This window comes from Physeter macrocephalus, chromosome 4, assembly GCF_002837175.3.
Source record: "Physeter macrocephalus isolate SW-GA chromosome 4, ASM283717v5, whole genome shotgun sequence".
NCBI classification, from domain to species: Eukaryota; Metazoa; Chordata; class Mammalia; order Artiodactyla; family Physeteridae; genus Physeter; species Physeter macrocephalus.
The window spans coordinates 64,916,121-64,935,295 of record NC_041217.1 but is presented as its reverse complement, the minus strand read 5'-3'; the positions used below and the strand labels follow the sequence as shown (position 1 = coordinate 64,935,295).

Below are 19,175 nucleotides of genomic sequence, written 5' to 3'. Positions count from 1 at the left end.
TGCCCGAGTGTTTCCTGAGACGTAGAAAATGCATGTGACCAGGGCTGCCAAAGCCTGGCCCAGAGAAAGGGATGACAAGAAAAGCAAGGCATGTTTCTCTAAAGAAGACCCAAACATATAAACCACCACGACCACAACAAAAATATGTAAAACCATCTCGAGAGTGTCATATATTTGTATTTTCACCTCCTGCTCTAAAACTTCTCAGAAAGCCTTGCACGTAGTAGTGGATGGTAAGTGTGAAAAAATGAGTGTATCATTAAGGTCCCTGCTCGACCAATTTTATTTTGAAACTCAGCACAGTGCCTGGTACCATAAGAGATGCTCAATGAATATTTGTGGGATGAAATGCTTAAGGAATCTCAAAGTCTTGCTGTCAACTGACTAAAGCCCCCAAGTCTCCTTGCTTGGTCTACCCGCCTAACAAACCAAGACGAAAAGTTGAAAGGCCTAGAAGACATCTTATCTTCATGTCTAAACCCCTGGTGATGGCATAAGAAACCCTAGACCCGTGGGTCCCAACCTTGGTGTCCCTAAGCTTCTAAAGGGCTAAGAGACAAACAGCTGGCAGTCCAAGGGTGGCTGTCACACTTGAAGTCTCCATGAACTTGGACTTCTCATCTGACAAATCTGCTCCAGGCGACTGTAGCCTCAGAGATCTCCACCTAGGCTGGATGGTCTCTGCTCAGGTGGTAACTCGTTCTTCCATGCTATCCAGAAGCACTGACTGGCCACTGACTGTAAAATTCAGGAAATCACATTGTTAATCATCTCCATTTGTTGGATGGACAGACTCTTTTCAAAACACACAAAAACGCTTGTCCATCAAACAAACGAAGGGGTTGAGAATTAGGGGGTGAAAAACATTGGGATATACTACCCTAAGCTTCAAGCCACTAACATCAGATGTCGGTCCCATCTTTGGTTCAGAAGAATCAAATTATGTCGTAGTTATTTTTCAGCTCAAGCTAGGAATTTATGATTTGTGGGTACAGGTGTGCTTGTGGGAAATGAAGGAAACTGGAGGAAGGAAGAGAGGGTGTGTATCCCTTGGGACTTTTTTGTGTGTGTGTGTACGCGGCCTCTCCCGTTGCGGAGGACAGGCTCCGGACGCGCAGGCTCAGTAGTTGTGGCTCACGGGCCCAGCCGCTCCATGGCATGTGGGATCTTCCCGGACCGGGTCATGAACCCGTGTCCCCTGCATCGGCAGGCGGACTCTCAACCACTGCGCCACCAGAGAAGCCCCCTTGGGACTTTTTTGGTTGCCAGCCACCTACTCTGACAACATGATGTGCCCACCACAGACCTCAGGGCAGTTGGTGTAGCGTGCAAGAAGGGACTAGAGGAGTCTAAACCCTGGGCTTCTTGAAGCCAGAGCCCATGTCTGATGATTCTTGGAAATGCCAGCACCTACCTCATTCCTGGCACCTTAGAGGCACTCAGTTAGTAATGTAAGTGAACTGAGCACTCCTCAGAGGGTTCATTTTGGGTAACATGGTATGTGTGGCCCCTTCACTGTGGGCCACTGTCAGCCCTCCCAGGAATTCTTCCCCAGATACCAGTCATGTGCCAGGCTCTCCCCAAAACCCAGAGCCTTCATCGTGGATAATGTTGGCTTACTGGGGACGTACCAGGCTGTGGGTTCTGGAGGCTCTGGCTTAATGACTGTGTAGATTTGCTTACTTAGAATTTTCAGGCTGATTTGACAGATTTTTGAAGTGGGGGTGGAAGAGGTGACAGAGGGAAAGGCCCTTCTACTAGCAGCTGACTCTGGTCCAACTTGTAACTGGACCAGAGGGAGAAAGAGCCCACATAAGGAACTGCCTCGTCAAGGATAGTGGACTGAGGCAGAGATCATCGGAGACTACCATCCTGCATCCTTCCCTCCTTCCCTCTTTCTCATATATTAAGAGATGCTTGAATAGATGCTCAGTGCCAGAGGCTCTGTGTGGTCATAGGGGGGGATACGTAGATGTAGGACAGGTTGTCACTGCTTTTCAGAAGCTCACAGCCTTGCTCGCAAGGCGGCAGGTGCGACCTTGGTTGTTTTGAGATGTGCTGTGGCCGTGGTGTAGATAGTACTTGCCCTGGTGGCTCAGAGGCAAGGGAGCTCCTTTTTAGCTGTTGTCTGGGTGGGTTTCATGGAGAAGGATTTTGAGCTGAGATTTGAAATCGGCTGGGACTGTAGTAGGTGGATTTTTCTGGCTGAGATGGAAGAGGGCATTCTATCACACGGCTCAGTGGCTCTAATCATGATGGGCCTATTGGCCGAAAGAAGTAATTGAAGAGGACCAGACTTGGAGGAAATTGTAAAGAAATTAAGCAGTGAGTAGGAACAACTTCCTTCCCTAACTCATATCTGGTTGTCTTCTCCCTAGAGTGTCAGTCATGACCTAGGCCTCAAAAGACATTGTGTGTGTGTGTGCACACATACGCAGACCTGAAATCGCATCCACTTGGCTACCATTTGTGACAGTCAGAATCCTAATGTTGTAGTAGAGGGTAAAGCGTCTAAGAGTTGAAGACCTAGATTCTAGTCGTGGCTTGTCCCATTTGCTTTGATTTGGGGGAAACTACTTTGCCTCTGTAATCTGCAGTTATCTACCATCTGAGTTTGGAATGTTACTTCATGTTTTATAAGGTGATGCAATTCATTGCGAACAGGTACTTTCTGAACAAATAAAAGGTGTTAACTGTGATGCTTTCAGGAGGCAGGCACTTTGCTCTATTTCTAAAAAATGCAAGGACAACGGATTTCTGTCCCAGTACTTCTGTCCAAAGTTCTGACCCCCTGGGAGACGGCAGAGCAGGGCTGGGGGTGAGGCTGGCAGAGCTTCCCTCCCCCAGCTTTCCTGGTCATGTGTGTTGAAGAACAGCTCATGGACAGTGGAACAATTGCATGGAGGTTAAGTCTCGTGCCTTCAAATCAAGCAAAGAGGTTGGACAGAAAGTGTGAGGGCTCCCATCCTGGGGAGAACACCTCATGCCCTTTCCCAAACCGCCTGTCTGTTGGCTGTCTGTCTCTATCATCTCTCTCTATCTCTCAGCCCAGCTTTGGGTCCCTGGACTGCTGTCCAAATCTGAAGACAGCCCTCTCCGTAAGATCTGCCCTCCTCCCCTGCTGCCTGCCCCACCCGTGGAAGTATGAATCTAAGCAGGGGCATTTTCCCCAGCTCTGAAATAACCTGGGACGGGAAACAGCCGGACCCTCCCAGTCCAACCAGTCCTTGGTGAAGAAAGAGTGCCCTCTAGTGGGCATTGTCTGGAGCTGCCCCGGATCCATGTCACAGCTCAGCCAAGGACAAAACAACCCGCTCGTGGCCCTCCTGCCAAGGATCTCTAAACTGCCTTTGGGTTTGGTTTGTTTTTCTCCTTGTGTGAAGAAAAATAAATAAAGAACAGCAGGAGACCAGTTGTGAGAGCAGCTCCGACAGTGCTCTGACAGCCTCCTTATCTTGGGAGGTTCACCAAAGAACCCCAGGGCCAGTGATGGCAGCAAGGGAGACCGTGACATCGGGTGCTTTTTAAAGGGCACGTGACAATTTCTATAGACATCACTCACCTGTCTTGGCGGGTCTCTTCCATGAGGGGTTAGATTTGTGAGAAGGAAACTATTTAAGAATGATTACCGAAAGGGTTAACTATCTTGTTGGGTGACCCTCTGTGGAGAGCAAATCCACCACAATTGATTTCATTTTTGATAATGGAAGTGTACAGATCTGACTATTAAAACCCTGTATGTACTGGCATAAACAGGGGATTTTTCCCTTTAAAACCTGTTTCAGTCAAAGCTGTTGGGTGGGGAGCATAGAGGGGCGGGGGCTAGGGAGGGCGCAGGAACCTGATCATATGTGATGGTTGCTGGATTAGGTAACAGCTCCGCTGGTTGAAATTGGATCTTGGAGGGTGAGTGTTAACATCTCTGGTGTCCTGGAGAAAGGTTCATTTGAGACCTGCATGGTGCCACAGAGATAAAAAAGGAGCTTTTAAATAATCATTTTGTCTCCTACTTGCCAGAGTGCCGGCTTCAAGCAGTAAATAGGTAGCATCACTCTGCTTAGACATATTGGCCTTTTCATTTACTTATTTAATGTTGGTGGGATTTTTTTTTTTTTTAAACTCCCCGGCCGAACAGTTTCTCGTACCAGTGAATCTCAACACCGATTTTTATAGGGGTACATTCGGATCCTGCTCCTTCTGGGCAGAAATCCGTACATGCAGTGTTGTTTATTGGTCCATCCGGGCCTCTGACCAGCACACATACACAGCACAAGACCCTCAGAACCAGAATCTTCCATGTAAAATAGTGGAAGAGGAAAGTTTTCTTTTGTTTATATTGTGTGTGTGTGTGTGTGTGTGTGTGTGTGTGTATAGTTATGGTGGTGGTTCTGACACATACTCTGAAATTTCTATTTTCACAATCATTTGAGTATAATTCAAAGGGTGTAATTTGGAGAAGACTGTTGGGTTTTTTGTTTTTCCACATTTTTCTGTTCTTTTATTTTCTTCAAATCTCTGGTTTGGGGCCAATTTATGTGTCCTGAACTCTGAGTATCAATGCAAGCAACATTGATGTTATGGTACATTGTATTTCTAGCATACCAGTTTCTTCTTGGCCACATTTAGAAATCAATTATATCAAATCTTAGTGAATCCAGATTTCTTTGTGAAGAGTATTTGTTTACAGGATTCATCAAATTATATAAAAGCTAAGCGAAATGATAACACTCTTACTGTGCTTGTGTGTTTTTTTCCCCCAACTAAATGTATCTTTCGTACCTGAGGGGGGAAAAAAAAGAGTCAGCATAGATTATGGCTTTTCCCTCTGTGATAGTCCTGGAACTTCTTTGGTGGGTAGGGGGTTACACTGTATCCTTTCAGTGTCCTGGGCCAGCTTTAGCAATTTCCTTTCTTATTTCATTTAAAACCAGTTAGATTTCAAGACCAAGAAAAATATTAATTGGGTAGGTGTACAGAGTTTGTGTGGATGTTTTGTGCTTCCCGTTGATTGTTTAAACGAAAAAGTGGGGCATGGGCGTGGGTGCAACTGAGAGAGGCTGGAAAGGGAAAATATTCTCAGAGGTAAATATTGGTCACATGGGAAATACTAGTAGTAACATGGCCACCTAGTCACCTACCTAGTACCTGGAGGAACTAGTACCAGCACTTTGGTCTGTGCATGCCTATCTCTTTGCCTCTCTTTCTCCTCTCATAACGAATTGAACTTTGCTAGAGGAGCAAGCTAATGGGGTAAGCAAGTCAGTCTTAGGCACAGGAGCTGTCTGACGATACTCATCATCACCTGAGGTAAGGCAGTGTTTAGGTAGCCCTAGGAAAGCACATCTTCACCATTAAGGTGACATGATTATTTTTTGCTTTGCTACCATTGTTGCGACCAGAAATCATTACAAGATCTGTCAGTGCTGGATCTGTCAGGAAGGATTGTTATAGAGTGATGAGGAGGAGACACTTGGAGGCATCACTGCCTGGCTCAGGTGTTACCAGCCTCAGCATCTTGGGGAGGTTTCCCGTCAGCCGAAGTTTGCAGCCTCTTCTGGGATATACTGGCCATATTAGTGTCAAGTTTTGCCTCAGCACCAGTTTTTTAATGATCAAGCAAAAGTGCAACAATTACAGAATGGCTCAGAGTTGATCTTCTTTTTCTTTTTTCATCTGTAAATGGCCCATAGATATTTTTCGTTGGTAAAGTAATTAAAATTCATTCAATAAAATTCACTGGGGAAACATCCATAAACCCCACGTAAATGCCCTCACCTGGAAGAATTCACCGGGCTGTACAGGCGAGGAAGGAGGGGTTCCTGGGCTCTAAGCCCAGCTGCTTGGTGGGGGGGGTCACATTCTTTTCCACACCTTTAGGGACTGGTGTTCAGGAAATGGTTATTGCATTCATTTCCTTTCTTAAGGAAACCTTTGTTAGTGGTGATATGTTCTTCTGAGGACTTTGTAGATCTGAGTAAATAAATTCGAGGAACTGAATAACATGACTAAATCTTTCTTATTCTAAGATCAAAGGGACAGTTTCCCATTACGAAAGAAGGATTTCATTGGGAAAAGGTCCACAAAATAAACCTCCAGGATCCCCTAACCTGTGCCATTAACAATGTAGCAATTTTATTTTAGTGCAGCAGAATATTACAAATTCAGATGGGAGAGGAGAGGAGAACCTGGGTCCTGAAGTGTGGGCTTGTGGTGTGTCAGGGTGGACGTCCTCCTTTCCTCCCCAGCTAACTGCCTTCCCCACGTCCTCCCTTCCCTCCTCCTGTCCTTTCTTACTTCATGGGGGTGTGGGGGGCACGTGTCTCTACCCTGTGCCTTTAATCTTCCTGCTCCTAACCCGCCACCCCTGGTCCACGTGGCTTGACCTTCCACTTGACTGTCTCCTGTTTCATGAAAGCAAAGCTGCCGTTTTCCTTTTAGCACAGGAATCGGGCTTTCCTTTGAAACAACTTCCAAGGTTGCTTCTTGTCATGCCTGTTAGAAGCCAGGAGCATGTGGACACAGCCAGCAGTTATGCTGATAGTATACGTGATGAAGTGCCCTGAATGTCTCCATGTCCCCTCGGATTGAGCTCAGATCCACCTTCCCTGTCACAACCCCGTGGGGCTGCCTTGCTAGGGCTCAGGAGACAACCGCACCTGGCACCGTCCCGGTGGTGCCCACCAGATGCATCCTGGCTGGAAACAGCTCTGGACTCTGTGGCTGCGCCGGTGCTCACATAACCACCAGGCCACGTAGACCCTGCCATCTCCATCCCCAAGATGTGAACGAGCGTGGGACGCCTTTTCCTCTGCCTTTAATCATGTTCCTCCTTTCCTACCCTCAATTTGTTTTTAATTGGAAATTCTTTTCGTGTTCGCTCTCAACAAAGACTTGGCTGCTGACCACTTAAACTGGGCTCAGATGAGTGATTTACTTTATGGCAGGTTGTATGAAGGTAGTAAAAAGAGACTGCCTAGCTCTTCTGCTGATTTACTAAATCACTTGATCTCTTTCAGTCCAAATCACCCCCTCATCCCCCACAAATGGTCATGGTGTTTTAATAAAAAGCAGCCTCTAACAGAGCTGAGCCTCCTCCATCCTATCAGAATACCGGCTTCTCTGAATCCCTGAGACAGCTTGCTAAAAGGACCTCAACCCTTGTTTGTACCAGGATGGAGTTCTTATCACCCGGGACAGATTGATCTCAATGTGGGGAGATGGAAATCCCTAATCCAGGGGAGAGGTCTTAACACTTCACTCCAAATTAACTGGATTTGCCTGGCTTAGATTATTTTGGAGATGAAAATTTAGGCTGATCGAATATTACAAAGTCAATGAGTGTAAAACCACAACCTCACAGAAATCTAAAATTAGAAATGAAGAAGGAAATGCTTTTCCTTGAATTAAAATTTGGCAGTTTGGGGATGAAAGTGAAAATTATATTGCTATATTTATTTTTTTTGTAGATTTGAAATTTCTTTCACTGTGGTAAAATATGCATAACCTAAAACTTATCATTATAACTGTTTTTGAGTGGACAGTCCAGTGGCATTAAGTACATTCACATTGTTGTGCAGCCATCACCACCATCCATCTCCAGAACTTTTTCATCTTCCCAAAATGAAACTCTGTACCGGTTAATCACGAACTCCTTATCCCCCCCTCCTCGCAGCCTGTGGTACCCACTGGTCTACTTTCTGCCTCCATCAATTTGACTATCCTAGGTACCTCATATGATGGGATATAATTAACTTGGGGAACAAAGCAAATCTCTCCTTGCATTTTCTCCTCCTCCAATTCCTCTCTTTTTTCAACCCCATTACTCAGATGCCATACTGCAAGTAATTTGAGACTTAGCCAAACGATACATTGGGAGTTTTTTGTTGCTGTTGTTAAACTTTGCTTCATTGGGTTACTCTTAACACCTCCCCACTCTTTTGGGTCTTCCTGCAGTTTTGAGTATCCGGGGAGCGCAGGAAGAAGAGCCAACAGACCCCCAGCTGATGCGACTGGACAACATGCTGCTGGCGGAGGGGGTGGCCGGGCCAGAGAAGGGTGGCGGCTCGGCCGCGGCGGCTGCGGCGGCGGCAGCTTCTGGAGGCGCCGGTTCCGACAACTCGGTGGAGCATTCTGATTACAGAGCCAAACTCTCACAGATCAGACAAATCTACCACACGGAGCTGGAGAAATACGAGCAGGTAATAACCACAGTCCTGTGGGGTCTGGGCCCCCCCCCCCCCCCCGCCCAGCCCTTCGGGAAAAGGGCGGAGGCATCAGGAAACTCAGGGCTGTGGGCACCGAGGCGGACAGCCTTTCCTGGAGACTGACGTCTGGGGTCCAACATTTCCGGCCTCACCCCAGAGCCACTTGCTGAACCTGAGCCCACCACAAGTCCTTGGTGTTCACGGTTGGAAACCCGGGCAAACTAGAGATTAAGCCATTAAAAAAAAGTCGAAGTTGTAAATGATGATTTCAGGAAACATCCATAGTCAGTGTTAAGGAAAACTCAGTCCCTGGAGCTCTGGAGTGTTTCCCTATGCGCATGCAGCCCCGGGGCTCTCAGGGTCACGTGCAGAGGGTCATGATGCTCGCGGAATCCTATGGGAATGGACACTAAAGTCCCTCACTCTACCTAGATTCAGTTCAAATGGGAGTCAACCATGTTCTGCTTTTTATATATGGTGTGCAATACGAGACACACCTCCCGCTCTAAGAAGAGTAGAGGGTCTCAGGGGACCCCTGGAGTCAGACAAAGTTGAATTCCAGTCCTGACACTCCGCTAAATGGTCTCTGGGATCCAGTGGTCCACATACTATACCCTAAAAGCTGGTGGTATTTGGCAAAGAGCTGTGGATTTGGAGTCTAGGATATCAAAGAGCCATAGAAATCATATGAAGGAAAGGCTAAGAAAGGCTTTAAAAAAAATAAAAAATAATAAAATTAAATTTTTTAAAAAATGAAAGGCTTTAGGTCATAGAACAGTATATAAATGTTGTACGGTATTCTAATTATAATAGCGCCCCTCTCTACTAGAGGACCCCCCCCACATACACACACATGTGAATTTTTTTTTAATTTATTTATTTATTCATTTATTTAATTTTTGGCTGCATTGGGTCTTCGTTGCTGTGCGCGGGCTTTCTCTAGTTGAGGCAAGCGGGGGCTACTCTTCGTTGCGGTGCATGGGCTTCTCATTGCGGTGGCTTCTCTTGTTGCGGAGCACAGGCTCTAGGTGCGCGGGCTTCAGTAGTTGTGGCTCGCGGGCTCTAGAGCACAGGCTCAGTAGCTGTGGCGCATGGGGCTTAGTTGCTCCACGGCATGTGGGATCTTCCCGGACCAGGGCTCAAACCAGTGTCCCCTGCATTGGCAGGTGGATTCCTAACCACTGTGCCACCAGGGAAGCCCCCCACATATGAATTTAAATATCAATATTGTTTCCTCTGGTCAGTATGAGCAATACTACTTTATTAGGAGTCCCTTAACATCAGGCTTTCCTCCCATTATTTAGCTGCCAGATATATTTGTTGTCATCTCTTTGGATGTGACATTGTCCTGAAGTTCTAAGTTAACTTACCTTCATTGAATTGTTAGGTTTATGGCTTTCTTTTCTTTTCTAAGAGTCACAGAAGAAGGGGGAGAAAAAGCAAAAATGGAAGACCCTGTACTGTCCACTTATGACTGTCTAGATAGAAGGCAAATGCAAACTTAATAGAAAATTTAAATTTTAAAATAGAAATAGGCGTTTTAAAATTTAAAGTGAAGAAAGCTTCATTATTGCACTCCTATCTACCTTTGAAATGGATTTCTACAAAGTCCCTTCTTTTATGAGGGAAAAAGGTATGAAGCTGGAAGCCAAGCGTGGTGAAGTTCAGCCATCAGACAGGTGTAGGGAGGGTTCAAGGGGAGGAAAATAAAAGCAATCTTGTGGTAAGAACCTGTGGATCATCACCCTCCACCTTCCTGGGAAAGAACAAACATTCTTATCAGCGTGTAGGCTCATGTAGACATTTCCTCAGTTCCCAGGAGAAGCTGAGCTCAGGTAAGCTGGCTGATCCATGACAGCTTCCCCACCTGGGCCATCATGTTAGGGTTCAGAGTCTGCCCCAACCAATGGGATAACTTGGGAAGACACATGGGGACATTTGCTGACAAGGTCCCTAGCTGGCCTCTTGGGTTCTTCCTACTCTGTGCTTTCCCTATTTTACCTTCACTGCTAAGCTTGGCCTCTGGCATAACAACCTATCTAGACCTAGTATCCAGGTTAACTCATGACAAACTCCAGGGGTACACGAAGAGTGTGGCTTCCTCCCTTAACCCATAACTGGAATGGATGTTAGGCTGGATGGTATTTAAAACTGGCTTTCTTCTTAGCTCAGGTTGCCAGCAACACAGACGAACGGACTGTTTCCTTGATTTAAACCCCCCTTGTCTTACTCTTCCATCCTCATCCAAAATGACTAAAGCACTTTTGTCAACTTAACTGCACTTGTTCCTCAAGGTAATTTTAAGGTTGGGTCCTCCATACAGGTACTGTCATCATCTCCATTTTGATACAGGTGAGGAACTGGAGGTCAAAGAGGTTAGGTGATGTATCTGGGTCACACATCCAAAGGAGGGACAGAGTTGGCCCTGGAAGCCAGATTTTGACCCTTAGCCCAAGGGCTCTTATTGGAACAATACCCAGCCGCACTTAATATGGAACAAGTGTGGATGTCTATAGACAATGAAGTAACCGGCTTGACCTCTCTGTTATTTTCATGGACTAGATTGATGCTCTCTAAGAGAGGCTAGTGATAAAAAAATATTCTCCTTCAGAAACTTCTCATAGATATCTACCTATTCTAAATAATAATCATGCTGGAAATTGGGAACTTAAGGAAAAACTCCATCAGTACAGAGCAAATTAGGTAAATGTAGTAGTAGTCTGTATTTGTTATTCTTAAAAAACAGTAAAAAAATCATTTCCTTATTTCTTTGGGCATTTTCTGGGTAAGAACTGAATACTGTTTATCATACTCTGTGCTTAATAATTTATTAATATTAGTTGTATTGTTAATTATAGTAAATAGCAGATTATAAGGAAATTATACCATTAACCTTCTAGCTAGTATGTCTGAGAGACAGATTTTCTTCATTTTTTTCTGTAAGCGTTCCTTGCGGGAGCTTTCTTAAAAATAGGAAAGCTTAGTAAAAATATCAGTCTCTGTTTTAGTAGTACCTAGATGGTTACCAAACTGACTATTTAAGAGTTGATTCTGTTGTTTTGGTTTGCTTTGTTTTGTTTTTAGTTTGGTGGTGGTAGATAACCAGAGGATCAATTAGCTTTCCAGTAAGTAGCTACCATAACCCTACTCACCCCTCCCCCACTCACCCCCCACCAAGAAAAACCCCAACATGAATCAGCCATTGTTGCACTCTGAGGCTATTAGATAAAGAAGGCTTCTAGAGACTTTCATTCAAAAGAAAAGAAGGAAATTGTGTTCTTCATTAAAAGGGGCTGGTAAAACACTTTTTCAGCAGATCATGTTGGAAGCTAAGGTATTTAAGAGCTAACATATTCTAATAGATAAAACCGCGATATCCAGACACCTGAATTTTGTTCCAAGTGCTATTCTAAAAAACGATACTCTTGTAGTTTTGCAGAGTTCTTCACTTTTCAGTTTTTGTGAATCATGCTGTCAGGGCATTGACAAGGCTCAGCCTCTAATGCCGAACCCAGGTGGGTTAGGTCCATTCACAGCCAAGAAAGTCTTAAAATCCCAGTCACATTGGCAGCCAGATCCAGTTTGAAGCAGTAAGAGAAGAAGGTGGGCTGAAGAGAAGTGCAGGAAGGAGGCTTCAAGTCTAGGATTAAATTGCTTAAACTCAAGCAGGATTTTCTCAGAGAGCTTCTCTTGGGTAGGCTGCTCCCAGAAGGGCCTTTGCCCTGGAACTTGGGACGTCTCCTCTCAGAAAGCGTCCACTTTCTGGGGGCAGCTGGAGGGGTAGCTCCAGAAGGTGACCATCTTTAGGACAGTCTGCAGCAGAGTCTCCTCTGTCACAGAAACCTTCAGCCGGCGAGGGTCCTATTTAATTAATGATTGTCACCCCCACTCTTTCCATTCCATCGGGAGCGCCTGACTCCATGGGGGCAGCACAGCTTCTGAAGGTGCCGAGCTTGGGGGAACTGAGGGGGAGGCGTGGGGAGTTCAGGTCCTGGAAAAATCTGGATCACTGTGTTCTGTCTGTCTAAAATGGACTTGGAACTCCTCTGCACTGTCTGTTGTGTGTTCCCGAGCAGCTGTTGAGCAGCTGCCTCGCTCCACCTCAGCAGTGGGTGAAAAGACTCCACTGTCTGTTTGGGGCAGAGCAGAAAGGGGCCCGGGATCCGATGCCCTAAATAAGCATCAGATATTGTGAGTATTTTTATTCACCGTAATGAAGCACATCATTATTAGCCGAGCACTGTGGCTTCCCAGCAGAGAGCAAGTGCGCTTGACAATACCTCCTTCACGTCCAGCCCCTCCTCCCTGTGAGCCCCCATGCGGGGGGAGGCTGCAGCCCAGCGGGGGATGAAGCGTTTCTCCAGAAAGCCGCCTAGGATGCCTGCAGTGTGCCTCCCCCCGCCACACCCCACCCCGACTTCTCATAGACTTGCCGCCAACTCGCTGCCAGGTTTTATCTCCCTCCCTTGTTGAGGTTGGGGAGAGATGAAGCTTATACTAAGATCTTGTGTTTAGGTAGCAGTTTTCTTAGTAAGAGCAAAATGCTATCGGACCTGATCTTCTGTGGATTTTGTCTTCAGCATATGCCTGCAGAGTAGAAAGAAGGTATTTGTGACCCCCTTTAGTTTTACCACGGGGCAGACTGAAGCCTGGAGAGGTTTGCCCAATCGTGATCCTATGCTGGGTTTCTAAGTTCTCTGTACTTTGAAGAGATAATAATGGCACAATGTATATGGCCAGACACAAAGATAGTAACTCATGTAGTCCTTACCACACCCTTTGAGGTACTGTCATCCCCATTTCACAAATAGGGAAGACGAGATACAGGGATCTTACATAACTAAACCAAGGCCCCAGAGCGAAGTGAGTTCCAGTGCAGGATCTGAACGCAGGCAGTCTGTACTCTTAGCCCAGTGCTACGTTCATGTGAGTGATTTGCTCCATGATTAAATCCACCCTCGGACAAATAAAACGAAGTACTGAGTAGCGAAAGGATTTGCCCACATACTCACGGAGGCAGGTCAAAACCCAGGCCTCCCAGCCCCCAGTGTAGACACAGCCCAGTGGATGCGTCTGCCTTTGTATCTTTGGCCAGCAACCCTCGAAGGATTTCTTGGAGAAATGAACAGTAAATATGTTATTGTTACTGCATAATTGACAGCTATGAAGGGCTCGGTGCTGTAAAAAACTCGGGCAATGCAGTGCTAGCATCAATGGACGTGTTTCCACTGTTAATATTAAGTTGAACCCTTTGAGTCCTTAGTTCTTCAACTCTCACAGCATCAAGTTGCTTTTTTTTGTTACAATCTTATACAGTTTTACAACATTACTGTGAGTAGATATTTTATTGAATGTTCACTAGTAAAACCAGACTACAGAGATGATAAGTAATAGTAACTAAGAGAAAGGGCAGTGGTGTTCTGAGGAGCAGGTTCAGGGTCTGGGAAAGAACAGACACCCTGGCCTGGATGAGGAAGTGTTCAGGTCCTGCCTCAGCTGCTGTTTTTTGCTGTGGGCCTTCATCTCTTGGAGCCACGGTTTTCCCAACTGTAAAATAAGGAGGTGGGAAAAATGATCTCCAGTTTCACTTCCAGAGCTGAGAGTATGTTGGTCTCTAACCTGAGAGTTTTCCTTTCTGCAGGGATAACTCCTGAATCCTCTAATTCATATTTTGATGCTGTTTTTTTTTTGTTTTTTGGTTTTTTTTTTTACCTATTCCCTTTGTGTTATAGACATAGCAGATCTTCAGAAGACCAGCAAAGGAGGGAGTTCTTACGATAAAACTAGAAGTAGAAATAGATTGATGAGAAATCTCCCAGAAGAGTTATCAGAGCTTTTAACTCCATGATTCCACTCTTCGGGCTGTTTATGCTAAATTGAATATTTGGAAGCTTTAACATATCAGAGATAAGGAAGGGCAAGGCAGAAAGTTCATGCTATATTTGGCCCCAAACTCTCTTTGACTGTTAACATTGGGGTGAAGGGTTGTGAAGTCTGTTTTATACTAGTATTCATGTTCTCATCTTTCATAGTAGTAAAATCATGAAAAATAATTGATTTTGAAAAATAATTAAGAATTTTCTTTTCCCTTTAAAAAAATCCACATCATGGCCAAAACTTAAAATCAAATGGGCTGAAAGGGATTTCCAGGCATCATTTATTTTTTCTGATTTGACAGAATGCCACAGACTAGCTCACTTTCCTTACCTGCACACGTCTCTAGAAAGACCTACACAGCCTCACGTCAAGTGTGCTGAGGCTTGGACCCTCACCACACCCCATGTCTGTCATCCTGCCATTCCAGGCATGTAATGAGTTCACCACCCACGTGATGAATCTCCTGCGAGAGCAAAGCCGGACCAGGCCCATCTCCCCGAAAGAGATCGAGCGAATGGTCAGTATCATCCACCGCAAGTTCAGCTCCATCCAGATGCAGCTCAAGCAGAGCACGTGTGAGGCCGTCATGATCCTGCGTTCCCGGTTTCTGGATGCGCGGTGAGTCCCCAGGAGGGGTCTGTCCTTTGGGAGAACCACTGATCCAGGGTTGGAATCCACGGCTGGCCCTCTCCAAAGACTCCGTTGTCATCGTGTTCAAGGCTAAGCCAAGTGGTAGCCTGAGAAAGGTTCTTAGGGCAGGGAAAGGAGCGCTGAGAGGGCGGATAACCATTGGTTTTGTACGGCTCCAGGAAAATGTGTCATGGGAGGGGATCTTTTTTATGGCCACTGCTACTCACTCTTCATGAGAAGCAAGGATGACTTAGCTACAGGGACAGAAGAAGCAGGACTTTTTGTTTTCATACCACTAGATGTCTCTTTCACAAGAATAGGGCCCATACAGGTCTTACTAGATACTGCAATGACATATTTTCTCCTAGAAACTTCTGATTGAGAGCTGGGAATCTTTGCCACAGTATATGTAGGCAGAGAGGGCACCCAGTTCGAGTCAACAAATATTTATAACTAGATTACCATGTGTCCTACTCTGGGCTGAGTTTTAGGGGCACAAAGATGAAAAGATGAAGAAGACATGGTCCCTTGGGCATAGAGGGGCAAGGGACTGATCTGATATGGGCCAGATTTTCAATCAAGATTTGATGTTTTCTATCTGACATTAACTTGTGACCTAATTTGTGAGGTCAAAGAATTCAGTTGAAATCACGGATAGAAAGGTCCTTTATGACAAAAACTGAGACTATAGAACAAATAATCAGTTCTTGGTCCTCCTACCCTCTAGACCAATGGATTTGTACAGATCCCTTTGGTTTCTTTGGCTTCTGTTATCCAGCCTGTAAAATGGTGATATCATATCTTTCATCTCCTCTAGGGGAGTGTGTTGATCATTGATCTAATAAATAAGTTTTCAGAGTGTGGATATCCTTTGTGATCTACAGTTCATCTTAAATTAGCCTTCTTCTATAAATGCAGATTTCATCATTCATTGTTTCAATTCCTGAATATAATCCCAACATATGATTTTTATTATTGAAACATTAGGTATGTCAGGGTCATACACCATTTAATAATCTGTAGTTTTGTTCCTTTTCATTCAGACACCCAAATGCTCTGCTTTTTAAATTTTTTCACGCCGGAAATCATGTATTATTCAGCTCTCTTACCTGTACTTTTCTCTGTCTTCACAAGTGTGGTCTTTACAGTTCACAGACCTCTTTAAAACTCCCTGGCACCTCCTAAACTCCCTTTTATTCATTGTGTTTTGGGTCACGTGGAATATGAAATAAGAATGCCAGCTAGCAAACTGTATCTCTGGGCTAACAGAATTCCACAGAGTAAGTCAAGAGAAAGTACAAATGAAGAGAGCTGTTCCCAGCAGAGCATGGTGATGAGTGGGGGAAGGTACAGGCCCTCTGAAGCAGGACCCCCCCGTGTGCATCTCCCTCGCCCCGTGGTCTGCTGCCAGCCTGGCTTCTTTAAAGCAGACCGTTCCGCACGGTACAAAGTGCAAGTGACTGGTGGCCTGTGTCTGGGTCTTTCCCCTGTGCTGTGGCCGCTGCCACTCTGCATGTGTTGTTTACATCCCCATGGTAACTCCCCTCGTTAAAATGCTGGAGTTGGCATTTATGTTGGCAGATACTGAAAAAAGGAAGAAAAGTTGGGCCCAGACTGGGTGCTTTTCAAGAAAGAAATCAGAGAGAAGGGAGGGGCAGAATCATTTTCTCATACGATTTCTTCTCTCAGTAACTCTGCTGTGGCCAGCAGAAGGTCAGACTCTAAAAGACACGAAACTAGGCGAGCTTTGTACACAGTTCCTTTCACTTCCACCAGCCTTTGCCTAGATTGTTCCACTTGGCACCAGAAGGACAATCACTGTGAGAGAGGGTCTCTTTCCTGCTTTGGCTGCAACCTTGGAATCATTGCCTCTGAGCCAAGGTTCAAAACTAAAACAACTAACCTTTTGTCTTTGTTATTAGCATTTACTTAGAGGTATGTATATTTAGTATCGCTGAAAAAATATGACCCCAAGTGCCAACCCAAGGCTAAGCAAATGGTTTTTCCAGCTCAAAAATAAACGTTTGCCTGGACTTCCTGATTGCGGTAGCTAACATCATTGCTTCTAGTGCTACCTATAATTGGGAAAGCTAGCTAAACACGCTTTACTAAGAAAGACACATTCACTGCTGATGTTCATGTGCTTCTCTACACCATGCATCTGATGGGCAGGGCTTCATCGGAAAAGATTTCATGGAAGACAAAATGCAAGGAGGACTTGATTTAGTAACAGGATTAGTCTTCGTAATGTAACGGGTATGCAGAATTGAATGTTACTGCTTTGTTGTGTAACATTCCTTGTATTTTGTGTTGCTGAAGAACAGATTACCGCAAATTTAGCAGCTTAGAACAACACAAAGTTATTATCTCACAGTTTCTGTTGTTCAGGAGCCTGGGCAGGCTAACCTGGGTTCTCTGCTCTAGTCTCACAAAGCTGCAATCCAGGGGTCAGCTGAGGCCGTGCTCTTATCTGAAGCTCATTCCAGTAGGGGCATAATTCAGTTCCTTGTGATTGTAGAATTGAGGTCCCCAGATCCTAGAAGCTGCCCCCCTCCATAGGCAGCTTACAAGTTGGCTGCTTGCTTTCTTCCTGGAGAATGTCACCATTTTAAGGCTTTAACCTAATCTCCCGTTTCATTAACACAAAGTCAACTGATTGGTAACTTAATCACAGGAATGATATCCTGTTATTTTCACAGTGCCCCCCAACACATATACTCAAGGGAAAGGGATGTACCCCAGGGTGGAATCTTACATATCTTCTTAGGATTCTGCCTTCCACCCTCCCCAGCTGAGCATTTGGGCCAGGTTTTGTCCACTCAAGTCATATCCTTTTTGTCTTCCTTATAGTGCCAGAAAAGTTTAACTTACAAATTCCACTCATTCATTCATTCACTCAACATTTATTATTTCAGCTTTATACCAAGCATTGTGCTGTAAAACTCGGTAAGCTTATTGTCAGGACTACAGTAAGTCTGTGAGAGAGAGAACTTGTAAGCCCTTTTAATGGTTTTCTAGCAATACAGTAATTTTATCTTGTTTTTTTTTAAATAACATCTTGCTAGAGAAAACAGTAAGAACCTAAACACATGGTTGGAAGTACACCTCTGCACTTCACCCTGGTAGATGGAGTTACCTAAAATGATTAGCAAAGAGGACGGTAAGAAAGAGGAAAGGACATCCAATAGGGTCTGGCCAAACTGGCACTGTATTTAGATTTATTTACTTCTCTGAGTTTTTACTCTCTGTCAAATGCTATATTAGCCACTGGAATAACAAAGATGAAAAAATGCATGGAAATGTGGGTCCCACCTTCAAGAGCTTATAACCTCCTGGGACAGGTGCTCTTAGAACAGCATAAAACTGCACATGATCACAGGAAGTACATCTGCCAAGTTTACCCAAAGGGGAGAGAGAATCGAAAATCAGGGAGAGGCAGACAGTGCTGAATCTCAGACGAGTATGATGTTTAACAAATAGAAGGAATCACAGAAGCAAAGTAAACAACATAATTTAACTTCAATAGGCATTACTTACTGGAATGCATACTATGTGTTGGGCAGCAGGGTTTCAAATATGTGTGAAACATGGCTCCTCCCCTCGAGGATTTGCTGTTTAGTTGGGAAGACACATGTAAACTTGTGGCAAATGCTGTGGGAGAGAAATACACAGGGTGGTATGAAAAGGCAAGGGAACATGAACTCCGTGAGTGTCTTTGGGGAATGGAGAAGCCTGTGATGTAGCTGGATGGAATTATGTAGAGCATGCGTAGGATTGGAGGGAAATGAGACACTAGGGAGGGGCTAGATCCACTGAAAGACCTTAAATGTACCAGCAAAGATTCAAATTGGTCCTATGAAGCAGCAGAAACTCTCTGAGCTGTTTAAGGAGGGAATATAGTAATTTATAGTGTAAGTTCTCAAGTTACACTTCTTGGATTCAGATTCTTGCTACAACCCTGACTACCTTTGTGACCCGGGGGTAAATGGCTTATCCTCCCTAAGGCTCAGTTTTTGTGTTTCTAAAATGGGGATAATTCTATTCAAGAATAAATAAGATAATATATTTTAAAAGTATAGTGTCTGGAACATAGTATTCACACCATAATTCAGCTATAATATAGTAAGGTTCAGTATATTATATATTATTTATTATTATTATTATTTTCATGATCAGATCCATGGTTTGGAGGAATTCCTCTAGTGATTTTCTTGAAGATGAGCTGAATTCAAAGAAACGGTAGGAGACCACTGTTGAGGTGTGTGCTTCTCGAACTGGGGAAATACAGAATAAGTATGAAAAACCTTCCCCATTTTACTCAGATATTTGGAGGAAAATATTCTTATTTTAAAATAAACATTGGTGTGTGATGGAATAGACTACAGCAGGAGGTTTTGAAGCCATTTCGTGCTTTTTTTTTTTTTTTTTTGCGGTACGCGGGCCTCTCACTGTTGTGGCCTCTCC

The 19,175-nt window shown here is 44.7% G+C and overlaps 1 protein-coding gene across 5 annotated transcripts in view; it reads left to right on the top strand.

Moving 5' to 3' along the window:
• PBX1 (PBX homeobox 1) overlaps window positions 1-19,175 on the top strand; it is a 285,866-nt gene that overhangs the window by 223,430 nt on the left and 43,261 nt on the right. For 3 of the 5 annotated variants that reach the window (XM_028488707.2, XM_028488709.2, XM_028488708.2), the window contains 3 exons: window positions 7,954-8,198; window positions 14,509-14,699; window positions 18,888-18,950. In XM_028488707.2, the coding sequence (XP_028344508.1) occupies window positions 7,954-8,198; window positions 14,509-14,699; window positions 18,888-18,950 (499 nt within the window). The remainder of the gene's footprint in view (window positions 1-7,953; window positions 8,199-14,508; window positions 14,700-18,887; window positions 18,951-19,175) is intronic. The other 2 variants (XM_007101675.4, XM_007101676.3) reach the window with 1 other exon arrangement.